This window comes from Sus scrofa, chromosome 13 (assembly GCF_054392235.1).
Source record: "Sus scrofa isolate SSC_HxYL_T2T_F1_AM1 chromosome 13, Sscrofa_HxYL_maternal_Yorkshire_Landrace_v2.0, whole genome shotgun sequence".
NCBI classification, from domain to species: Eukaryota; Metazoa; Chordata; class Mammalia; order Artiodactyla; family Suidae; genus Sus; species Sus scrofa.
Genome location: NC_139395.1, coordinates 161,627,525 through 161,652,540, shown reverse-complemented (window position 1 = coordinate 161,652,540; position 25,016 = coordinate 161,627,525). Strand labels below are relative to the sequence as shown.

At 38.1% G+C, this 25,016-nt stretch overlaps 2 protein-coding genes across 20 annotated transcripts in view; one reads left to right on the top strand and one right to left on the bottom strand.

Annotated features, from left to right (window-relative positions):
• GTPBP8 (GTP binding protein 8) overlaps positions 1-25,016 on the top strand; it is a 201,139-nt gene that overhangs the window by 6,324 nt on the left and 169,799 nt on the right. For 12 of the 17 annotated variants that reach the window (XR_014824829.1, XR_014824826.1, XR_014824824.1 and 9 more), the window contains exons 3-5: positions 186-316; positions 1,833-1,932; positions 5,367-5,485. Coding sequence is in view for 9 of the 17 variants with exons in the window: in XM_084991282.1 (XP_084847408.1) it covers positions 186-316; positions 1,833-1,932; positions 5,367-5,485 (350 nt within the window). In the remaining 8 variants the exon portion in view is untranslated. Of the gene's footprint in view, positions 1-185; positions 317-1,832; positions 1,933-5,366; positions 5,486-5,673; positions 9,411-9,986; positions 12,982-13,310; positions 16,768-25,016 lie in introns of those variants that run through there. The other 5 variants (XM_013982455.3, XM_084991284.1, XM_003132676.5 and 2 more) reach the window with 5 other exon arrangements.
• Positions 12,775-23,952, bottom strand: NEPRO (nucleolus and neural progenitor protein). Of its 3 annotated transcripts, none has more exons than XR_014824821.1 (9): positions 23,804-23,952; positions 21,843-21,997; positions 20,059-20,138; positions 19,549-19,680; positions 18,766-18,843; positions 16,656-17,017; positions 14,953-16,298; positions 14,552-14,811; positions 12,775-13,395 (listed from the first exon to the last, which is right to left on the bottom strand). XR_014824821.1 is itself a non-coding variant. In XM_003132674.5 (9 exons), the coding sequence occupies exons 1-9, from the start codon at positions 23,904-23,906 to the stop codon at positions 12,945-12,947; spliced, it is 1,683 nt and encodes a 560-aa protein (XP_003132722.2). In that variant the 5' UTR covers positions 23,907-23,952; the 3' UTR covers positions 12,775-12,944. The 3 variants fall into 3 exon arrangements, 2 of the variants coding, with proteins under 2 accessions (XP_003132722.2, XP_003358864.2); XM_003132674.5 differs by having other exon boundaries at positions 16,237-16,298; XM_003358816.5 differs by lacking the exon at positions 23,804-23,952 and adding an exon at positions 23,335-23,721 and having other exon boundaries at positions 16,237-16,298.

Sequence of the window (25,016 nt, the reverse complement as noted above, 5' to 3'; positions counted from 1 at the left end):
CCTTCTATCTTCTTTTCCTGTATCCTCATCAGTGTAGGTAGGATGATACACAGAATAATTTTATGCTTTTAATAAAATTTTAATTTAATTTTTAAATTATTGATTAAATAGAAAATATTTTGAGTCATGAAGTATATAAAGCACATCTCTTAAGAAAGCTTTTATTTTTCCATTTACTTTATCAGGGGCACACCAAGAAGATGAATTTTTTCAAAGTTGGAAGATATTTTACACTGGTGGATATGCCAGGTTATGGCTATAGAGCACCTGAAGATTTTGTCGACATGGTAGAAGACTATCTAAAAGAACGGAGGAAGTAAGAAAAGCTTTTCCTTATAGTTATATTTAACCCCCAAACATGTTTTCATGAAGAGGACATTCAACATATGAACACTTCAGTTTTATCAAATAAATTTTATTTTCCACTTTATTTTCATAATGTTCTGCAGTACAGTATTTGAGAGCAAAATATATGCTGCTTGCTTAGTTTTCTCCTATAAATTAGCTTAAACTTAAATTCAAATGTTTCCCTAAATTGAGACTATAATGGTACCTCATCACAGTTTATTAATTTTTTTTTAATGTATATTTTTAGGGCCGCACCCAAGGCATATGGAGGTTCCCAGGCTAGGGTTCCAATCGGAGCTGTAGCCACCGGCCTACACCACAGTCACAGCAATGCCAGATCCGAGCTGTGTCTGTGACCTACACCTCAGCTCATGGCAACGGATCCTTAACCCACTGAGCAAAGCCACGGATCTAACCCACATCCTCATGGATGCCAGTCAGGTTCGCTGACTGCTGAGCCATGACGGGAACTCCAGTTAATTTTTTTATACTAAATTCTTAGCTGGCTATTTTTGAAAATGAAAATTGTTGGTTAATATGGTATTTACCAGATTTAAATAAACTTCATTAAATTCTGATCATTCTTGAAGTTCCCACTGTAGCTCAGTGGAAACAAATCTGACTAGTAACCATGAGGTTGTGGATTCAACCCCTGGCCTCATTCAGTTGGCCAGGGATCTGGCATTGCCATGAGCTGTGGTGTAGGTTGCAAATGCAGCTCAGAACCTGAATTGCTATGGCTGTGGCATAGGCCATCAGCTGTAGCTCCGATTCAACCCCTAGCCTGTGAGCCTCCATATGATGCAGGTGTGGTCCTAAAAAGCCAAATAAATAAATAAATAAATTCTGATCATTCTTAAAATAATTCTGACATTACAGTCTCTGTAAATGTGACCTTTTTTGACTCCATAGGTAGTCAAGTAGCAGTTCTGTGTTTGAAGCATTGCACAATATATAGAACAATTAATGTTAAACTTTTGAAGTGTAAAAGTGTTTACTAGTATTTGCTTGTTGTAGCTTTACATAGAAACTAATATAAAATATTTACACAGGAAAATACAAAACAAATGTGTCTGGTTTCCATTAGCTGTTAGTCTTAAAGTAACATTTGAAAACTTAGGCATTTTTATGGTAACTTACAGTTAATTGGGTTCCTTTTTCTTTCTCCCACTAGAGTTCACGCTCTTAAAGGAGGAGGCTTATTCATCTTTGCATCCAGTTCTAGGCAGAATGTCTTATGTTCAATACATGTTATTGAAATAAGTTTATATTCAGCGATTTAGTTATTGAACATACACAGTATTGAGACCTATTAGACTGTAAGATGGACTTCCTAGTAAATTAAGAATTCCTTTTGTACAAAAAATCTTTAATTTTGAATTGATAATTATTCAAAGGAAAGTTTCTTAGTGTAGTGAGGGTTGGAGGAAGAAATGAATAGTGTATTTTATATTCTGTTAATCTTCATTTCTGCTTTCTTATAGTTTGATGAGAACATTTTTGTTAGTGGATAGTGTTGTTGGAATTCAAAAAACAGACAATATTGCCATAGAGATGTGTGAAGAATTTGCATTACCTTATGTGGTAAGTATTTCTTTTGAATCATGGTCGCAATTAGAAATACCAGTTCCCTGTGTGTGCATGTGTATGCGTGCTCGCATGCATCTTTTTAATGAATGAGTAGGTCTTGGCTCCTCAAGAGATAAAGGAACACCAGAGTTCCCTTTGTGGCTCAGCAGTAACGAACCTGACTAGTATCCATGAGGATGCATCTTGGATCCCTGGCCCCACTCAATGGGTTAAGGATCTGGTGTAGCTTCCGTGTAGTTCACAGATGGAGCTCGGATCTCACACGGCTGTGGCTGTGGTGTACACCGCTGGCAGCAGCAGCTCCAATTTGACCCCTAGCCTGTGAACTTGCATATGCCAAGAGTGCAACCCTAAAAAGGGAAAAAAAAGAAAGATAATGTATTACCTTTTGAATAATCCTTTTAGTTATCATCCATTAAAGTTAGAACAGGCTCTGTGGTACTTTTATTCTCTTTTCCTTTTACTAGGCTTAAGTTTTCAAAATTATAGTTAGAGTTTTTCTAGACTGTTCATTTAGTTTAGAAAACTAAGTGTTTTCTTTGTTTTGGGGGATTTTTTTTTTTTTTTTTTTTTTGCTTTTTAGGGCCACACCTGCACTATATGGAGGTTCCTAGGCTCGAGCTCGAATTGGAGCTACAACTGCCGGCTTGTACCACAGCCACAGCAACACAGGATCTGAGACACGTCTGCGACCTACACCACAGCTCACAACAACACCAGATCCTCAACCCATTGTGTGAGGCCAGGGATCAAACCTGCAACCTCATGGTTCCTAGTTGGATTTGTTTCCCCTGAGCTGGGATGGGAACTCCTGGGATTTTTTTTTTAATTATAGTTGATTTACAATGTTCTGTCAATTTCTGCTGTACAGCAAAGTGACCAAGTGATACATACATATATATGTGTGTGTGTGTATACATACATACATACACACACACACACACACACATTCTTTTTCTCACAATACCCTCCATCATGTTCCATCACAAGTGACTAGATTTAGTTCCCTGTGCTATACAGCAGGATCTCATTATATATGGAATTTTTTAATAGCATTAGAAATGTTTGCTAAAACATGTTAATAGCTCTTTAACAGCAGCTTGACAGATAGTACTTATCAGAATGTAAATAAAACTGCAAAAGAAAATTTTCCCAAACTGATTTGGAATTTAAGGACATCTCTTCCAACACACATAATAAGTAGGATGTTTATATTCTTAAAGAAATAAAGTTTCTTATGAGAATATCTTATTAGTGTTCTATTGTTTGCCCTAGAATAAAAAAGAAATTAGTAGGTTGGTATCCACATTTATTTTGCTTTGTCAGTTTTCCAGATAAAATGGTAGTCTTAAAGTTCCTCTGTAAGGCAAAGACCCACTGACCATAATTTGGTTTCAAAAGAAAACCACTAAAATGTAACAGTGGAGTTTAATGCAAATCTAACCATGTTACCAATCAGAAATTTTTTTGTTATCTTGAGGTTATGGACTTCTTGGGATTTGCAAAAGCCCTGTGAAACATTAGAGATAACTTATGGTCACAAGGAGCCAAAGAATTGTTAAACATAGTCTACATGTTAAAAAATATACCAAAATATTGCTGAACTGGTTTTATTAAGTATTCCTAATTTGGGATCATAGATAATGCTTTGTGAAATCATGTATTTTCCTCAGTTTTAACTTAAAGGAAATACTACTTTTTGTCTTTGGCAAAGAGGTTGTTATAGAGGATTTGTGTTTCCTTTTATTTTTTTATTTTTTATTTTTTTGGCCTTGCCTATAGCATGCAGAAGTTCCCAGGCCAGGGTTCAAAATCACCCCTCACCCCAAAAAAATGGAGTTCCCATCATGGCTTAGCGAACACGAATCTGACTTGCATCCATGAGGATGCAAGTTCAATTTCTGGCCTCAGTGGGTTAAGGATCCAGCATTGCTGTGAGCTGTGGTGTAGGTCAAAGACGCAGCTCAGATCTGGCGTTGCTGTTGCTGTGGCTGTGGCCAGCAGCTACAGCTCCAATTCTACACCTACCTTGGGAACCTCCATGTGCCACGAGTGTGGACCTAAAAAAGACAGAAAAAAAAAAAGGACACAGCAGTGACAACACCAGATCCTTAACCCACTGAGCCACCAGAGAACTCCATGTCTCCTTTTAAATATCAGCATATTTGCCTTTATGAAGAAAGACTTCCACTTTCTGCTTCTCACTCCTTCTGCCATTAATGTTTTTATATTGAGGTATAGTTGATTGAAATTTAATTGTATAGAAATTTCCTAGGAAAACCTGTGATAGATACATCAAGGTTTTACTTTTCAATTGATTTTATAATCACCCATGCCTTGACCATCCTCTAATATATTATTGTCTTTGAGTAAGTTATTCAAAGTGGTTATTTACTTTAAAAATTCTAGCTTACTTGGAATATAAATATATGTAACTTATAACTATAGTGTATATAGGTAGTGGGTACAGCCAACAAATAGCCTGATTTCTAATTTCTCCAGAACCATTTTGTAGGTCAAAAACAGTTGGCAGTTTTATATGGATCAACTTAATGTACTCATATATAGCGATCATATGAAACATTTGGCATATAGCAATTGGCTCCAAGTTCCTTTTCATTGGTCTTGAATCCAAGATATTATGGCCCTGTGTAGTTAAAGCTCCGGAAACAGCAAACACATAGTATGTGCTTTATATTTGCATGTATTAACTCTTTTAATTGTTGTACTAAGTCCTTAAGAAGTATTGCTTTAATTTTATGGATGAGGAAACGAGTACAGAGAGATTAAGAAACTTGCATGAGGAGTTCCCATTGTGGCTCAGCAGGTTAAGAACCCGACATAGTGTCCATGAGGATGCGGGTTTGATCCCTGGCCTTGCTCAGTGGGTTAAAGGGATCCCATGTTGCTGCAAGCTTTGGTGTAGGTTACAGATGCAGCTCGAATCAGACGTTGCTGTGCCTAAGATGTAGGCTGGCATCTGCAGCCCTGATTTGACCCCTAGCCCAGGAACTTCCATATGCCAAAAGTGGGGCCCCAAGAAGAAAAAAAAAAAGAAAGGGAGAGAGAAACTTGCGTGAGTCACCTAGTGTTATTGAATATTTGTAACTAAAATGTATAAAACTGTATATTAAGAAATAACAGTTGACCTTTGAACAATGTGGGGGTTAGGGGCACCAACCCTCATTGCAGTCACAAATCCAAGTATAACTTAGAGTCAGTCTTCACTATTTGGGGTTCCTCCATGTTGGCGGTTCCTCCATACTGGCAGTTTCACATCCACGGGTTTAATCAACCACAGATGATGTAATATTGTAGTATTTACTATTTAAAAAATCCACATAAAGGTGAACCTTTGCAGTTCAAACCATGTTGTTCAAGGGTCAATTATACTTTATTTTTAATCCTTAAATACTTGATTCTTACAGATGGTATTAACAAAAATTGATAAATCTTCCAAGGGACGTCTTTTAAAACAAGTGCTTCAGATCCAGAAATTTGTTGACACTGAAACACAAGGGTGTTTTCCTCAGTTGTTTCCTGTAAGGTAAGAGTTAAATTGCCTTTATAACTTTATATGCTAAGAGCCCTTAGTGTTAAACCGGTGTTTGTGAAATTGAGGTATCATTTAAAATTAGAGGAATTTGGAAGGCTGTGCACTTAGTCACGATTTATTGGTATATCCCATCCACATTTTTATTTTTTTTTCCCCTCTATTCTTTCTTCCTTCTGCAGATTCTTGCTGAATCTTCCCTGCAGTATCTTCATTATCTTTCTGTTTCAGCCTTTTTCAACCCTAGAACACAGTAGGAATGAAATCTTTTTACTTTTAAAATCAGCTAAACAACAGCCACAATAAAGATACTACCATCCCTTCAATCCAAAGAAGAATAATTCATCTTTATGGTGGAAAGCTCATTCAGGCTGTGAGGGATAAGAATTTTCCTTTTAAAGGACCATAGGTAAAGAGGAAAGGCTTCACATAAGTTAGAACTAAGCTTTGGTAGCAGACAGAATGGTTATTTCCTGAGCCAGCAAGTTTTGAGGTATTAGATGTGGTTTAGCAATGGAATATGTGTTTGTACTTTCACGGTATACTTTGGGTACAGTAGGTAACCTATACCATAGCAGAAATACAGTGCCACTTCCTTGTGATTTTCTTACTCTTCGTTGTGGAAGGCACTATGGTAGTTTCTATTAGAAAATAATGAAAACAAGTAACTCTTAGTTGTATATGAAACTGTCCTCTAAGGAGTCATTCTAGGCCCTACTAATCCGAATCACAGTTAAATTATTTATAATTAATGAGCATGCCTGTCAAAATCAGTCTTTAATCATTCCTATGAAATGCTTTTCTCCCTTGACTTATGTTCAAGTATTCATTCTTTTCATTGTCTGTGTCCCATACATATATTGGAAACTCCTAGGAGCAGGAATGAAATCCTAATTCTTCTTAGAGCCCTGAGCATTGTCATAGAAAAATAACTTTTTTTTTTCAAATGTTTAATAAGAAGGAAGTGAGACTTCAGCTAAAAAGGCAAAATAAAGATAGGGCAAATCATGGCCTAACAGCAGAATTTATTGGGAAAAAAAATGTTTTAGTTGACTCTAAGCTGAGTTTAATAGTAGAGTGGGGCTAGAGAAAAACTGACAAGGTTTTATTGAGCATATTAATAGAATTATAGTGTTAGCAAAACAAGAGAATACTCAAACAGTAGTCCCACACTGCTATAAGCTGTGTGCTACCAAACCAGTCAAGCTAGATTATGGTTTGACATTTAAAAACAACTAGAGGAGTTTCCATTGTGGTTCAGTGGAAATGAATCTGACTAGTATCCATGAGGACACAGGTTTAATCCCTGGCCTCACTCAGTGGGTTAAGGATCCGGTGTTGCTGTGAGCTATGGTGTACGTGGCAGACATGGCTCAGATCTAGTGTTGCTGTGGCTATGACCATGGCCAGCAACTGCAGCTCCAATTCAACTCCTAGCCTAGGAACCTCCATATGCCGCGAGTGTGGCCCTAAAAAAAGGCACACACACACAAAAAAGAGAGAAAGAACAGCTAGAGCTATCTGAAAACAGACTTGGGAGAGGTTATATCACTTCATTATTCAAAACACTTAATTGAGCCACAAGGCAAACATCCCTGTTTCACAGGGATGATTATAAGTAGGAGAAATGAAAGATATTTGCTGAAATAGAAAGAGTATGGACTTCAAGGTCAGACAGCTATGGTTTTGCATGGTTTCTCTACTTCTTGTTAATAGATTTTAAAGCAACTTATTTCATTTTCTGAGTAAAAATGTGATAGGTTAGAAGGATTAAATAAAATACATTGTGACTGATGTACACACATTAGCCACAAAATAAATTTTAGTTTCTTTCTTTCCCAGAGGTCAGTCAGGCAATGAATGGCAGGGTCAGGCCAACAGTCAAAGCTATCAGATTCTCAGTACTTTTTAGAGGCATTCCCTTCTTTAGATATGCCAGCCTTTTCTGCTGCATGACCTTGGAATCACTATGCCACCATACTCACTAAGTGACTAAGGCACTGCACAAGCCACACAGCATTCAAAGTCTTAAGAACTGAGACATAGCAGGCTGCTGGCTTTCAGGAACTTAACGTTCACCATACTACAGTGACCACATACAGGAAGTTGTCAGATGGTACTCTGTAGATCTCAAAACCTAGTTCAGAAAGCAGAGCTATTTATACACCTTGCTTTTTATTTGCTTGACTAAGTCCCAGTGCATCCCTCCAAAAGAGTTTGTCCTCCTCACAGAATAATTATTACAAAATAAGTCAGGTTTTATTCTCTCCTCTTCCTGTATGGTGTTGGTAGGAGAAAAGTAGAAGCGTGGGTAGACACGTAGTCCAGCAGGGTTTGGCCTTTAAACATGCTGGCAAAAGTTAAGTGCTAACCTTCATGTCTGAACTCTTCCCTAGTTGAGTAGAGAAGTAAAATTGATGCTAGGATCAGTCTGTTTTTATAAATGGTATGGAAGAGATGTATAAGTAATACTATATAATTGTTTCTCTAGTTTTCTATGTAGTAACATTTTAAGCAAATGAGAACTAACTCTGAGGACAAAGAAAATCATCAGTTGACAGAAATATCTCAGATGAGTTCATGGTGCCATAGTTAGTGTGTGGACTTTCAAAACTTGTATCTCTCCTTTAAACCATATGTGGGTAACTTCAGTTATAACTGGGAATCATTATGGGCTGCTCTCAAATAGGCAGCTTTGGTCAAAAAGTCAAAAATGCTGTACTTTTATCAAGGGTATTTAGGAGTACAGCAGAAAATATCTTACATGTTTCATATGTAGATATGCACTGTACCTGTACCCATAAAAGTCATAGTGTCTCCATAAAAGTCTATGTATCCTAGGAAACCATGTGTTCATTTCCATGCCAAAAAATGAATGAATGGATATGGATGGATACAGTGTGACAGATCAATAATAGATACAATAATGGCGATGATCATTTTAAAAATCATGAAAAAAGGTCTAAGTCATCAAGATGATTGGAACTTTGTCACAAAAAGAACAAATTAGAGAGATCAGAATTTTAGTTTGGGAAATAAAAAGCAAAATAGAAGACATTCCAGTGGCATTTTTCACAGAAATAGGACAATCCTAAAACCTGTGTGGAACCACATAAGACCCTGAATAGCCAAAGCAATCTTGAGAAAGAACAAAGCTGGAGGCATCACACTTCCTGATTTCCAACTATGTTACAAAGTTATAATAAAGAAAACAGTATGATGTTGGCATAAAAGAAAAAACCCACAGAGGTCAGTGGAACAGAATAGAGAGCCCAGAAATAAACACATGGCTATATGAGCAATTAATTTACAGAGGATCCAAGAATATACGATGGGGAAAGGACAGTCTCTTCAATAAATGGTGCTGGGAAAATTGGACAGCCACAAGCAAAAGAATGAAATGAGGCTACTGTCTTATACTATATACAACATTTAACTCAAAATGAAATAAAACTTGAATCTAAGACATGAAATCATAAAATTCCTAGAAGGAAATTGGTGAAGTCACTTGACATCAGTCTTGGTGAAATCCAAAAGCAAAGAAAGATAAGTATCCCTCAATGGATGAATGGATAAAGATGTATTATTATACAATAGATCCTTGAACAACTTGAGGGGGCTCTGACCTTGGCCCAGTCGAAAATCCAATTATAACTTATAGTTGGCCTGACATACCAGTATAATCCTGTAGTATTTACCATTGAAAAGATGCCATCCACCCATTTCAAACCCATGTTTTTGAAGGGTCACTGTGTATACACAAATGGAATACTACTAAGCCATTAAAATTAAGGAAATCTTGCCATTTGCAACATTAATGGACCTTGAGAACATTATGCTAAGTGAGATAAGTCTGAGAAAGACAGATATTGTGTGATCTCATTTATATGTGGAATTTAAAAAACAACAACAAAACAAATAGATAAAGAGAAGAGATTGGTGATTGCCAGAGGTAGAGCTTTGGGGTGAGAGAAATGAGTTAAGGAGGTCAAAAGGTACAAACTTCCAGTTATAAAGTAAGTCATAGGGACTCACTGGACAACACGGTGACTATAGTTAGTAATACTATATTATATATTTGAAAGCTGCTAAGAAAGAGTTTAAAAGTCTTCATCACAAGAAAAAAAAGTTTTTAACTACATGTGGTGGCAAATGTAACCAGACTTATTGTGGTGATCATTTCACAGTATATACAAGTATTGATCATATTGTGCTACTAAAACAAATATAATGTTATATGTCAGTTATATACCACAATAAAAAAATTTTTATCTGGAAGATAAAAAGTATATAGATATGGTGAAATTTTTGGAATCCTGAAGGAAATAGATGAGATAATGTGGATCACCAGATATAGAATACTGTAAGAGCCTGAGGGAAAGAGAGGAAAGGTAGAACAAACTAAGACATTCTGTTTTACACATGGAACTCACAACAATTTGCGAACAGATTTTAAGTTAGATGAATTCAGACCTGTTCCCACCTCTGAAGTAAGGAAGAAAATGATTTTTCTTTTCTTTTCACAGTGCTGTTACCTTTTCTGGAATCCATCTATTGAGATGCTTTATAGCAGATATAACAGGAAATCTTAAGACTAGTGGCTTCCAGTTTAGCTGAAGATTCAAAATTCTCTATTTCAACTGAAGTTAAATACCTAGAATTTCAACATTGTTTTAAATGTTGTGTTTCTGTAACTTACAGAAGGATCACTTCAGCTTTAAAACCTGCATCTTCCCAAAGCAAGAATGAATTTGTGCCTGGTGGGGGAAAGGTTTAAAAATGATTGAATTATACCGTCCATTAGAATAGATACAAGATTTTTCTGTTTTAACAAACTGACAAGAACATATAGAAGAAGTCCATAAAATGAAAACCTGTTTGTTTCCTACTGTGTAGACAACGGTTTGCTATATTATTTATTGGGTTTTTGTCTTTTAAAGAAAATATCTATTACTTATATTTTTTAAAATATTACAATGGACTAGGTTAAAAAAAAGGGGCTACTTTTCTATTGAGCACTGGTAGTTTGAAGATAAATTCTCATATATGTATGGCTATAATTTATCTTTTTTCAGCGTCCTTATTTGAATGTAAAAGAAACTATTCTTGGGATAAAATTTCAGTGGAAGCACCAGTCATTTGAGGCTGGGATCAGTTACCTTAAGGTGACCACAGGGTTTGGAATCAGAAGATGAAGGTTCAAGTTCCAGTTGTAATATTTATTATATGTTGGACGTTGGACAAATTGAATTCTCTGAACTTCTTTTGTTACCTCTTACTTCAGAGGCTATGAAGATTAAAATGTGAAAAGGACATTTGCATATTCTGCATATTTGTAAAGTGAAACCAACCCAAATACCTAGCGAAATTCACAGGTAGATTTATCACAGAAAACATTCTGTCATGGAGGAAGTAACATTTTATCTAATGAAAGGCCAGAAAAGAAGAAAAATAGCTTTAGGTGAGAAAACTGATTTGCAAAAAACAATACCATCGGATAAAAAATTAAGGCTGTTAAACAACTTTGCGGCTTTTTTAGAAAATTCAATTCTGAATATATTTTCAGTTTTATAGTTGATAGTGCTAGTCTCTTCTAACCAGCAGTGTTTTAAGCTTAAAAAAAAAAAATCTTTTTTATATAGGCATTTGCAAGATAAAATACATAGTAGCAACAAAATTATCTTAAAAGTCATCTTTCTACCCGCCAGTGTTACTTTACTGCTTTTCTTAGCCTTGGTTCTGATTCCCCAAAAGCAGGACCCGAGACAAAAGCTTATGTGTAGTAGTTTATTGAGGATGTGATCTCAGGGAACAGGAGTGATGGAGAAATGAAACATGTGGGAGGAAAGACAATCAAAGATGCATTGAGTTGGACACCATGTAGGCACTAGGGCTTGAATTTGAGGGACATGAGGGAGCCTTATGAAGTGTGCCTCTGAATTGTCTTTGAAGGGGGGGTTAGAGGGTGGGCCCACACCTCTTCTACACTATACATGCCCAAATACCAAGCAGTTCATATAGCTTCTCAGAAGCCAGGAGGCAGGGAGAAGCCTTCAGAACAGAGGCAAGGTGGATTGCCCAGTCCAACTTGAAACTGGTTGCCATAGTAATGGCTGAAGTACGAAGACCAAAGAGGATCTGAAGTGATACATGGGAGGTCTCTCACACTGCACTTATAAATGACCTTACTGTTCTAATGCCACCAGAAGTCATTAAATCGGTGTTCACTATGACGATGCTAACAGTAGTTTCTAGTCTAATTTACTGGCTAAGTTACGGGTTTGTATATATAAGATTTCACTTTTAAAACACTTGAATTTGTTTGGAAAAAATAACATAGAATACTATATTCCTTACCTATAAATTGTCACTTCATTAGCATATGAAGCTCTTTACTATTTTTTCCCAGAATTGTAAGGAGCAGGAGGTGAGAAAATGAAGAAATATTCTCAAAAGAACAACTGATGAAGCAGAAAAATATGCTAGGCTTATAGTCCAATCCAGTTTTACCTCCTTAGACAATTCACTGAGCTACTGTTTTTTCCATGAGGGATAATCTCTAGTCTATTCCCGCTGTAAAAGTTTATGATTATTGGACAGTAATGCTACTTCAGATGAAGGAACCTAAGCCAGGGAAACTTGCTGGCTTAGTGGAGTTATGTGCAAATAAAAGCAGAAGCAAGACTGGACCTTAAATCTTTAAAGTTAATGACTGTTTCTAGACTTATGAATGAAATTTCCTTGGTTATTTTCCATGTTTTAAGGCACTAAGTAGTTCTACCACTTGGTAGGAAAGCAGGAGAAATATAAACAACAAAAAGTGACTAGAGATTAAGAACTCAATTAAATCAGGATATTTAGCAAGGATTCAGGGCAGAAGAAAGCTAAACCAGAGCTTATCTAACTCTGCATTTTGGGGTACTTTGTATGAAAATCACCTGGGCCCCTTATTAAAAATGCAGACTTCTGTCCCTGTACCCTAGCCATGTTTATCAGTCTCTTTGGAAAGGACTCAATCTGCATTTTTAAACAACCCAAGTGATTCTCAAAATAGCATACAATTTGAGAACCACTGGTACAATAGGTAAGTGAGAAAACCTACAGAAAGCAGACAAGGAAATGGCCAGATAAAGAAAAGGAAACTTTAAAATGATGGGTCCTTGCTATTCCCAACCCCCACTCCCCATTTACTGAAGGCACAGAGTAGGTTTTTTAAACCTAATTCTTCACGTCTTAAGTCAAAATTTGACTATTTAATAGTCAAATATTAAATAACACAAAGCTATGATAAATGTTTATTGAACTGAAATGAACTGCTGTACAATGTTGCACCAACGCAGCTCCTCTGAGTCCAAATGGTACTTTCCAGATCTTTCCAGACCTCAGCTATTCTACTTACAACAGCAGAACACTGGATCAGCTGGTTAATCACTTAAGAGTCATATAAAAGCATCTAAACACCCATTAAAGCAAAAATATCATCAATGTCATCTGTCTGAATGGTTCCTAATGTATTATGTTTATTTGTTTGCATCATTGTCCTTTCATTTTCATTGCTTCCTCTAAGATTTTCATGAGTTTGTTCCTCCTTGGTTTGTATGAAAGGATTTGAAACTCCTGTACTCAGGAGTTGCTGCTTGTTAGGGTAGAGATCAGTTCTATGAACTGCAGGGTGTGAGAGTCTTCCTTTAAAGATGTCTGTAGCACTCTGGGTCCCTTTAGGGGACTGCTGGATTTCCTTTGAAAGAATTGACTGTAACTTTCTCTGTGGTTTCCTTTGTCTCAGTGAAAATTTATTCTGTGATCTTCTTTGTCTCAGACGATGCTTTGAAGTTTTGATACCTGAGCCATGAAGAAGGCAGTTGCAAATAGAGGTTTTTATGCACTCTAGTTTCTTTGGCAAACTTTAAAGGATAAAGAGAGGAAAAAAAATGGAGATTGTTAAGATACAGGAAAACATTCTCAAAACTTGTTTTCTTTTTATCAACTTCCAACTGAAAAAAGACAATTTATAAGTCCTACGCCTGTGTACAACTCCAGAATCATAAGGAAAAATAAGGAAATTAGAGCTTCCATCCAAACCTGTTTTCAGAATACAACATCCCCCTGATTTGGACTGTAGGCAAATGTGTCCCCATTATGTTTCCAAAGTAGCTGTTACAACTAGCAAGGGGGCTGAATGGTGAAATATCTCTGTGTGTATTTTAATGCCAAAGCTTTCCCTCAATAATTGCTCATCTGTTCATAATATAATAGGAGGTGAACCGGGGAAACGATGTATCACAGGCAGAAAATTTGCCAGGATGCATCAACCTCATTTCTTGATTAACACCGCTGTGTATTATGGCAGGAAATGAACAAGGAAAAAAGGAGTAAAAGTGAAGAGGGAGTTTTCCATAAATTTTTTAAGAAAATTTAATAAGTTTTAGACTGTGACTCATCCATTGAAACCATTATAAAGTCCTGAACAGATAAATGTGTACAGCTAAGAAATTATGGTGGATGCACAGAATATTTCTTAAAGGATACATAAACACTGGTCAGAGTGATTGCCTCTGTGAAGGGGGAATAAGAATCTTTATGTCTGAAAGTGTTACCATGGGCATCTATTTTTTCCAATAAAAACATAAAACTCTGGTATCTAACTTCATGTACTGTTTTAAGCAGTACTGGCTCACAGTCAAAGATAACCATCTTTAAGCAGTTCTTTGAATGTAAGAGTCACAGGAAAAGGAAGAAATCATTACATGGAGAGTTGAGCTCCTATAAATGGAAATTTTCTGGCCCCAGAGTCTTCTGTGTGCTTTTGTAGGAAGCACCTTCTGCTCTCCCACCCTCATTGCACTGAAGCTGTAGGCAGACTAGCTTTCTCTCCCACTACAGATAGTTCTATCCAACATAAGCAGCAAACAAAATTGCAATTTGAGTCTATTCCAATTTTAGCCCCCAGGCTACTGGACATCCCGTTTTAAAGAAGGCTAACTTGAATACGTACATATATACTTTTGCCCCAAATGAAAACAGAAAAAGTAAAGGAATATACTTTTGTAATATACCTACCTGTAGCCTTGAGCTTCCAAATGTTTAAGCCGGTTACTTTTAAGAAGTTTATTACCCAGAAAGGCAGTCTGGGCCTTGAGTTTTTTGCTCCTACACCACAGAATTGCCGTTTGGATTTCTTCAGAAAGTTGTCTGAAAGTGTCAGCCTCTCGGAATCTTTGCACAAAACTTTTTATGCAAGGAGTTCCTATTGCTTTCTGAGAAGAATGTTTGGTTGCCATTAGTTTGGCTTGAGAACATTTAAATGCAACACTGGTCTCCTAAAATATGGAAAGATGAGAAAAATATATTGATTTGTTACTGACTCAGAAATACATGGCAGCTGAGAAAGTTGACTCACAGACTATTAAAATTTGAAAATGTCTTTTTAAAAGAAGAAAATTTTGAGACACCAGCTTTACCTTAAATTTACTTGGTTTCAGAGTCAAGTAACTGGAACCAGCTCTCCTAGGAACAGGTGGATGGACTGCAGAAGTTTCAAAGGTCACAGAGAGCCACAGTTCCTAAGAGAGCTGACAAAACTATTTTGGGGACTGGTATATTGATAAAGGACAAAGACTATGTAACTAAACTGCCTGAGTTCAAATCCCAACTCTGCTGCATATTTGCTGTGTGGCCTGAAGAAATTTCTTATCTTTTTTGTGCCTCAATTTTCTCATCTGAAATATGAAAACAATAATAATAGCACTTTCCTTACAGGGCTCTTGCAAGGATTATATGAGTTGACAAATATAAAGTGCTTTGAACAATTCCTGGCAAAGAGTAAATGCAATATAAGTATAATGATGAGAATGATGTCATCTCCCTCTGGAACTCGTGAATGGACAAAACATAAATGCAAGCTGGAATCCTTGTAAACCTTTAAGAAAGTACTCTGACCCATTAGAAATGATTAAAAATTCGGGGTTCCCTTAGTGGCTCAGTGGTTAACAAACCCAACTAGGATCCATGAGGATGTGAGTTCGATCCCTGGCCTGGCTCAGTGGGTTAAGGATCTGGCATTGCTGTGAGCTGTGGTATAGGTCACAGAAAAGAGGGTGACACTGATGTACTTATCTGTGTTAAATCCAGAACAAGCAGAATTACAGACAGTGGCCAAGGAGAGGAATTGTGTTAATGCTCAAAATGCTGACATGTAGAAAGAAATAGAAGCCTCATGAAAAGGATGAGGATGATGAAAGTAGCTTATAGCATCTAACACCAGTTAAGTGCTGACCACAATCCAGACTCTGTGCTGAACACTTTATGCGCACTAAACCGGGCACAGCCCTATGGGGTACATACCCTTAATAGAAAGTAGATGTATGGACAAGTCAAGAAACTCATGTAAGGTCCCACAGCTAGGACAAACCAAAGCCAAGACTCAAACCATTTCTGTCTGACTACAAAGCCCTTAGTCTTAAGCTGAAATACAATCCACTCCTATGATGGATCCTAGGATCATTTTAAAATTCTAGCAAACCCTTAATGTTTCTGAAGCTATTCTATTAACTGAATTAATTATATGCACTTGAATCCCTTGGGAGTGCCCCTATTCATTCAGAAGCACAGATTGAGACCTAAAATGGTACTATGCTTAGGCTGGGGATAACAACAGAGGTAAGATTCGGTCTCTGCCTTTGGTAAGTGGTCTACTCTACAAATTATCAGAAATCATAAGCTATATTAAAATGAGCCAGACAAACCTGCATAGCTTTGTGTTTCAGCTGTTTGCAGAAAGCCCTCACATCAAATTCTGATGACTTTTCTGTGGAAGGAGCAGACGCAAAAACTTAGGCATGCTATTTTCAAATAGTACAGATACTATTTTCAAATCAACAAATTCCTAAGTGCATGACAACATTCCTTGTCAAATTACTACAAAAAAAAAACAAAGGGAATTAAGCAAGCAAAGAACTATGAAGAAACAACAGAAGCAAATAACTTTAAATGCTCAAACTTAGAAAACACAGGTATCACCGTACCTCTCTAAAAATAATGAATATGACTTACAAAGAGAGATGCCGAATTTTTTCCTACACAATGCATGACTATATCATAATGTCAATAGCTTTCTGTTTATTCGTTTGCTTTTTAGAGTGTGTGCGATATCAAAGCAAATTACCTTTTAAGATTTTCTTATTCTTTACTGGCTGTCCAAGATCCACATTATTCTGTATGTCGATCTTCATTTGTTTAGCTTTTTTGGAAATTTTAAGTAAAGTTTCTTCACTGGACCTCTGTGATTGCTCTTTTGTTAAAAACAGTTTATTGAGCAATTTGGTTACTCCTTTAGCTGCAAAAACTGTAGGCATTTTTTTCTTAAAGACTTCAAAATAGGGCTGTCCTAAAAATTCGGCAATATCAGAAGGAAAGGTAAAACCTTTGAAGTAAGGCAATGGTTGAATCTTGGAGACCTCCTGAAGTAATCCAAACAATGGCTCATATAAAGAAATCAGTCTTTTTAAAACATCTTTATAAAGAACCCTAGAGAAAGAAATAGGAGCAAATGAATTAGCCAGTAATTATAACTTGCAGATTATATAATAACTGTAACAGATTCACAGATGAAAATAATGCCTATCAATCTGCCTCTATGGATTAAAAAAATGATATATCTCGTACTTGCAAAGAGCCAGATTAGTCCAGCCCAAACAGAAAAATCCAAGTAAAAGATGTACATAAAACCAAATAAAGTGCTATATACAGACATACCTCAAAGACTGTGCATCAAAATCCTAAGTGTGGTTTTATCTACAATCTTAAGTGAGACGTTAGGCAAATTTCAGGTTCTTCACCCTTTTGTCTATTTTTTAAAAATGTTTCTTAAGCATGTATTATTACTATAATGAGCAAAAAGTAAAGCTATTTTCTTTTTTTGTCTTTTTGCCTTTTCTAGGGCTGCTCCCTCAGCACATGGAGGTTCCCAGGCTAGGGGTCTAATCGGAGCTGTAGCTGCTGGCCTACGCCAGAGCCACAGCAACTCAGGATTCGAGCCATGTCCGCGACCTACACCACAGCTCATGGCAACGCCAGATCCCCAACCCACTGAGCAAGGCCAGGGATCGAACCCACAACCCCATGGTTCCTAGTCGGATTCATTAACCACTGCACCACAATGGGAACTCCAAAGCTATTTTCATTATGAAAAAGAATAATGTAGATACAACATTTTAAAATAATATGATTAGTAATTCTAACACTGTTAGCTCTAAGACTAAGCAGAATGCAAAACAAGATGATTAGAAATAGTACTTGAGATATCCAGGTTAAGATATCAAGGGTTCCCATTGTGGCTCAGTGGGTCAAAAGCCTGATGTAGTATCTGTGAGGAGGGAGGTTCACTCCTTGGCTTCACTCAGTGGGTTAAGGATCTGGCATCGCCATAAGCTGCGACAAACACAGGTAACAGATGTGGCTCAGATCTGGCATTGCTGTGGTTGTGGTGTATGCTGGCAGCTTCAGCTCCAATTCACCTGCTGGCCCGGGAACTTCCATATGCTGCAGGAACTTTTCTTCCATAAAAAGAAAGAAAAAAGTTATCAAAGCAAGGGTTAGAGAGAATTATTTCTCTCTCTCTCTCTCTCTTTTTTTTTGGTTTCATTCAAATTAGAGCTAATCACCCCTCTTGTTTAAAATGGCTGAAAATAGATCTCCTTATAAACATGGGCAGGTTTTGACTCCAATAAATAGGTTTTATAATACATATTATGAGTTGGACTAGTATTTGGTTTGGAACTAGTATTACCAGTTTTCCTTACATCAACTAACTATGCCTCAAAAAGTAGTGGTGTTTCAGGTGGAATAAAGGAATCTAGAACACTTAAGACCACTGCCATTAAAAATTAGAAACCTAGTGACAAAATCAAATGATACAGACTGCACAGGAACCCCTTCATTTTAAATGTCTCAGCTTCTCAGGTGCTGAATGATTACAGCAACTTTTTTTTTTTTTTTTTAAATGCCAGCTAATCCTAGGAATTCATTTGCTTAATTGTTTAGTGTTGAGGTGATCTCATGGCTTCAGATTCAAAGCCTAGTCTTTTTGGACATAACCATCAACACTCAGCTTCTCAATCCACCCCAAATAAATTCTAATCAAATGAAAAAATGAAATTCCCTCATCTTCAGCATCCCATATGGGAGAGCAAATATGAAAACTATTAATAAGAAACCTAGGTTGAGTTAAAGAGATGAAAAAGAAATGAAGGGTTTCACAAGTACCTACTACATACCATAATCTGCTCACCAGCCCAACCATCACAAGGTTTAAAATAACGAATTCTTGCAAACCTAGGTGTTTCACAGTCAAGCTGGAGTATCAAGTTAAAGTTGGAAGACAAAAATCAAAGGAATTTAGGTTTTAAGTTACATTTATGAAAGAAACAGACTGGAAGTAGAAAGAACTTTCTTGAAGGAATTAAAGCCTTAAAACATGTTCTATATAAGTCATGGAAACTTATACACTCTGCTAGAGGTCTCATTAATAAATTTAGTTTCTAAGATTAAGAATTTCTGTCAGAGTTCCCCTTGTGGCTCAGTGGTAGTGAATCTGACCAGTATCCATGAGGACACAGGTTTGATCCCTGGCCTCACTCAGCAGGTTAAGGATCCAGTGTTGTCATGAGCTGTGGTATAGGTCACAGACATGGCTCAGATCCTGCATTGCTGTGGCTGTGGTGTAAGGCTGGCAGCTGTAGCTCCGATTAGACCTCTAGCCTGGGAACTTTCATATGCTGCAGGTTCGGCCATAAAAAAGCAAAACAAAAACCATACACACACATACACAAAACAAATTTCTGTCAGTGCCCTTAGGATAACACATACCAGGCAGAGACAGAAGTCTCTGGCAATGGCTATATCAGGCAGTTCCCAGGAAAAGAGGCCAAAAAGCAAACTTTTAATAATTCTCTTAAGTAATAACTCCTATAAACTCCCTAGCTTTCAAACAGCTATACTGCTAAATATAGCCAAACAATCCCAAGTCAGAAGAAGGTATTTCATTGACTGAAGGATACAGAAATGTCCTGCAGCAGCAGTCCAACAAGCGCAGTAGCAACTTGCAGCCTCCCAAAATCTTCATCAACACCATTTCTACCACTGGTTGGCTGGGGATGACGCAAGCTTTGGAATTTACAGGCTGATTTTCACTTGACAGAAATAAAAAAGTACATTACTTTCCTTCTTAAATGTAAACCACTTACATAGCAATTTTCAAGTGCAGACTTACTTTAAGTTCAATTTGAGGTAGTTATGCTTAATAATGACCCACTGAAGTTGACTGACACTTAATATTTCAGTATAATCCATCATGACCCAGATTTCAGTGTCACACCATTCCCTCCCAAAGGCCAACAGAGGGAGATTACCACAAACACCAGGGACCCTTTATTAGAACAAAATTTGTACATCTGAGATAAAATTATTTATATTCTAACAACAAGTGGAAAAAAGTAAGCAAAGTCACAGCAAGACACTGAATTCCCAGCCCATCACAAAGCCTACTGCAAAGAGACTGGACCACTTACTTAGAAGAAAACAACTCAGAGAGATCTTGAATTGAACCTTCCAAATCCATGTTTTTCAGGCGTTTTAAACACTGTTCAACCTGAAAGGGGAAGAGCGGTTCAAATTCATATGTATATAATATACAGACAAAGCCACCAATGTGACCAGGAAAACAAAGAAATGCAAAATTTCAAAGTATGGAAATATACTGAATACCACACAATATCTTTTTTTAAGGGGGAAAAAAACCTGTAGCCCAAAGCAATTGCGTCTGCTTAAAAATTTGAAATTTATCCAGGTAAATACATTTATCAAATCAATTATCTCAGGTTATAACTAAGAATTTACTATATGCCAGGATGTGCTTGATGCTATAAAGGGAACCAAAGAAGATATAAGATTATATTCAAGATATAATTTTTCTGAAGCAACATAATTTCTAACAGTGAAACTATCAAAACGAGATAGTAAATTATTAAGTACTAAATTTCAGCAGTCTGTCAGAGCCACAGACATGAAGAAAATGTTGGAAGGATTGGGCGTTCTAAACAGACAGGACCAGGTGAGCAAAGGGAACAGAAGAGGGGACACATGGGGTGAGTAGGACTCACAAAAGTTCAGATTGCCTGGAATATAAAATCTATGAAGATGAAGACCAGAGAGAAGCCTGAGCTAAGGAAAACTGAAAAGGCCAGATCATGGAGGATTTTGTAAGTTAAGCTAAGAGGTTTAGTTTTTATTCAGGAGACAATGGAGAACCATGAAAAATTAAAGATGTGTTTTAAGATGATTAAATAGAGGAAAGACCAGTCAGGATTGCAAGACAACTAAAAATTGACAAAGTCTGAAAAAAGAGATGGCAGCCAGAACTAAAAGGGACTAGATGCAGAGAAAGTTTTGACTGATCAGTGTGAGCAGGTGGGAGAATTACATAAAAGGAAGAAGAGAAACAGAACACCAAATTTTTCTGACTGGATAATTATTCACAACTTGGAAGCCAGGAGGAGAAATATGTACGTTTAATCTAACAAGTTTGGTTTCGGTGTTAAATTCTCAGAAGGAGATAAAAACTTCCATGAGAAAAGAAAACTTTGGGAAAGACTATGATCCCAAATCTTTCTTTGATGAAGAAATCTTGGAGTTCCCGTCATGGCTCAGTGGAAACGAATCTGACTAGCACCCATGAGGACACAGGTTCAATCTCTGGCCTCGATCAGTGGGTTAAGAATCCAGCTGTGAGCTGTGGTATAGGTTGCAGATGAGGCTCAGATCCCACGTTGCTATGGCTGTGGTGTAGGCCAGTGGCTACAGTTCTGATTCAACCCCTAGCCTGGGAACCTCCATATGCCCTGGGTGTAGCCCTAAAAAGACAAAAAAAAAAAAAGAAATCGTCATCTTTTTTGCCTTAAGTAATGGAGTGAAAACCAAAGAGCATGAACCTGTAAGGTTCAATACAATGCCTGTATTTTTTGGCCCGTACACCCAGCATGAAGCACAGTGCCCAGCACATAGGAAGGCACAGTAATTTAAGATTGTATGTAATGAAGAAAATTTTTCCTAAAATTACCTATCTACTAGAAAAAAAGACTGGGAAAGAATCAAACATAATTCCTTTCTAAATAAACTTTTTAAAAATGCTTTCAGAAAAAAAAGAGAACGCCCACATGCAACTGTGGGCTGAAGACCTATAAATCACAAGTAATTTACTGTGATTTCCATAAACAACAAAATATTAAGTGGCAGAGTGATGTCCATCTTCATCAAGTAAACATGTTGAGTCTTAAATACAGGACTTCCCCCTTACCTGTTTGAGGGCCAAATGGGGTTTGTGGCGGCCCATTCTGTTGTGATTGCTGTAAAGGAATGCGCATAACACATCCGTTTCTGCATCTAAGGTTTGGCTCTTCAGTGACAGTATAACAAGAGAGCATTCTTTAATTACAGCTGCAATGCAAAGGTCTAAAGCAGAGATGTTTAGTTAGACTTAATATGCATTTCTACATTTTAAGTATAGCATATAAAATGTACATTGAAAGAAGCATCTTCCCTTATTTAATAAATCAAGAACAAATTAATGTCATCATTACTGTCATCATTAATTTGTTCCTGTAGGAACAAAATGATTTCAAGTATGTGAGAAGTCACATAGGAAGGAAGGAAAATGGTGCCAGATGATATCAAGTCCAAGAAGTCACTGAGAGAACATGTGTTAAACTAGTATACTTAACACCTTAAGTACCCTGAGGTGGGAAACATGTTGTGTACTTCTCTAAACGGATAAATTAATTCTCTTAAAAATCAAAGGCACTGTATTTGGGTACTGCTTTACAAATATATTCAGAAAAGAGAAACCACTGTTAACAACTGGAAATTATGTAATTTATGTGACTGAACACATGGTACTTAGTAGAATGAGATGATAGCTTTTTGGTCCGAAAAGCTTTGAAGTAGAAGATGGAGTTAATGTGTTGTCTGTGGCTCTCAGGGTAGTACTAGCCTCCTAAGTGGAAGTAACACAGAGGCAGATTTCTATAGAACATAGAGAAGTTTCTTAACCGTCCCAGCTATTTGAGGCCAGAAAGGGGTGCCTTTGGGATAAAGAGAGAGCTGGTGAATTTCCAGGCCTAATAGGAATCATGTTAAGGAATTTTTGAATAGAGGATGGGGGAAGGTTTCTTGTAAACTGAGCAGGATGGATGGATAGGGCTGGGGATGTGATGATTAGGTAAGTTACAGGTATTAAATATTATTAATAACAGCTATCATTTGAGTATTTATTCACTGTATCAGGCACTGTTCCAAATACTTTACTCTTCCATCAAAACAGTTCTATAGGAATTCCCATTGTGGCGCAGCTGAAAGGAATCCGACTAGTATACATGAGGATGCGGTTCAATTCCTGGCCTGGCTTAGTGGCTCAGGGATCCGGCATTGGCATGCGCTGTGGTGTAGGTCTCAGATGTGGATCGGATCCCCCATTGCTGTGGCTGTGGTGTAGGCTGGTAGCTGTAACTCTGATTCCACCCCTGGCCTGGGAACTTACATATGCTGGGTGTGGCCTTAAAAAGCAAAAAACAAACAAAACCCCCAAAAAACCAAACAGCTCTGTAAGGCAAATACTGTTTTACCCTCATTTGGAAATGAGCTGAGACCCAGAAATGTGAAATAAGGACACTCCCATCCCTCACCCTAGCTCCAGCAGAGGAAGAGCCAGGTTTTAAACCCAGACCAAGCTCCTGCTGCTTGATAACGGCAATGCCACCATACACTGATATTTCACTTCAGAGCATACTCACCTAAATGACATCATTATATCCTCCCAACAACCCAGTGATGGGCAGGGAAGACTAACCCTATTTTACAGAAAAGAAAGGGGGATCTAGGAAGAGTGCGATTTAAGTGCAGAGTGCTTGAGTGACCCGCCGCTCCTCGGTGGAAGAGGTCGGGAAAGACTGTGGAGTAACCACGGCTCTTGGTGGCCTGCGTCAACAGAGGGTTCCCAGGCAGCACTTTTCCCTGATGCTAGCTGCGTTCGCCCCTCTCTGCCTTTTCGGCGCCCCATGGAAGCCCTGCGGTCGGCACGGTGGGTCCAGAGAACAGCAAAGCCAGAGGTCCCCACAAACGCCCGACCCCAGATGCCGCACACCGCCGTCATACCCAGCGTCCCGCGGAGTCCGGAAGTCCCGCCCCTCGCGCACGTGCGCCGGCAGCGGCCAGACGCCTCCTGCGGAAAAGCCTGCGCCCCTTATGGGGCGCCTCACTCACCCAGCGGTGTGTCAGGGTTCTGCACGATTACTGTACTGCGGCTGCCGGCTTTAGGGATCCTCACGCGGTTCCACAGTTCCGGGCTCGGCGGCAGCGCAGCCATCTTGAGAGACAGAGGAGGACCTGGAAAAGGCGGAGCTGGGCGAGACAAAATGAAGCGACGAAGCAGGAGACGTCCGGGGCAGGCGGGGGAGGGGAGGTTGAGGAAGAGGGAGAGGGGGCGGGGCCTGGGGGCGGGGCGGGGCCTGGGGGCGGGGCGGGGGAGGGTCCTTTACGGAATCAAATGCGGTGTACCTGAACGACCCAGAAGTCATTCAGGCGCTGGTCAGGTACCAGAATATTTGGGAGATTTGCAGATGAGGGGGTGAGGCGGAGCCCCATCCATGTACTACTCAATCAAAATCTCTGAATAAGGCGAGGAATCTGCATTGTGTGTATGCTTCTCCAAGGGATTCTGAGGCGCAATCAATTTTGGAACTATTTCAAAGCATTTCACAAATGTGCAGAGTGAAGCTCACAGTTTAGTTGGTGCATACACCTCTATCTCCACCCCAGACATTAGGGGGAAAGGAAGAAGGGAAATAAGGAGGCAGAGTTTACATTTGTAACATAAGTGATTTACTTTGAGTTAGTCAAGGACAGCTCTACCTTGAGCGGCAACAAAACCACGATCACATCACAGAAATTGGAGGCCTCTGACTCTATCAACCCCATCTTCTGTCAGCGTCCAGAACAAGTTGATATCCCAAGCAGTGCTGACCCCCACCTCTCTAGTATCTAATAGTTCATTTATTTTCAGCCACCCTGATGCTACTTTACTAAAGGCCCCCACTGCAGTGCTAAATTACTAGCTCCTCCAAACCTTAGTATCCGTATAGATAAAATGATGATGATAATACAGAATGATAAAGTACTCAGAGCTGAAAAGTGTTTTGGAATGGTGCCTGGCATACAAACAGTACTCTTAGCAGAATTAATATTGTTAATATTTTTTTACTGTTTAATGCAAATAGACTTGTCATAACACTTTCCATGCTCTCTGTTTATACCTTTATACATATTAATTTCTCTACCTGGACCATTTCCCTTAAACACAATCTCCCCCAGCTCTGAGTAATTCTTCCTGAACATCCCTTTCCCACTCTACAACTTGATGTAGAGACCCCTTTATGTACTACCTTAATGCCCTGTGTTGGCTTCTGTATTAGCTTCC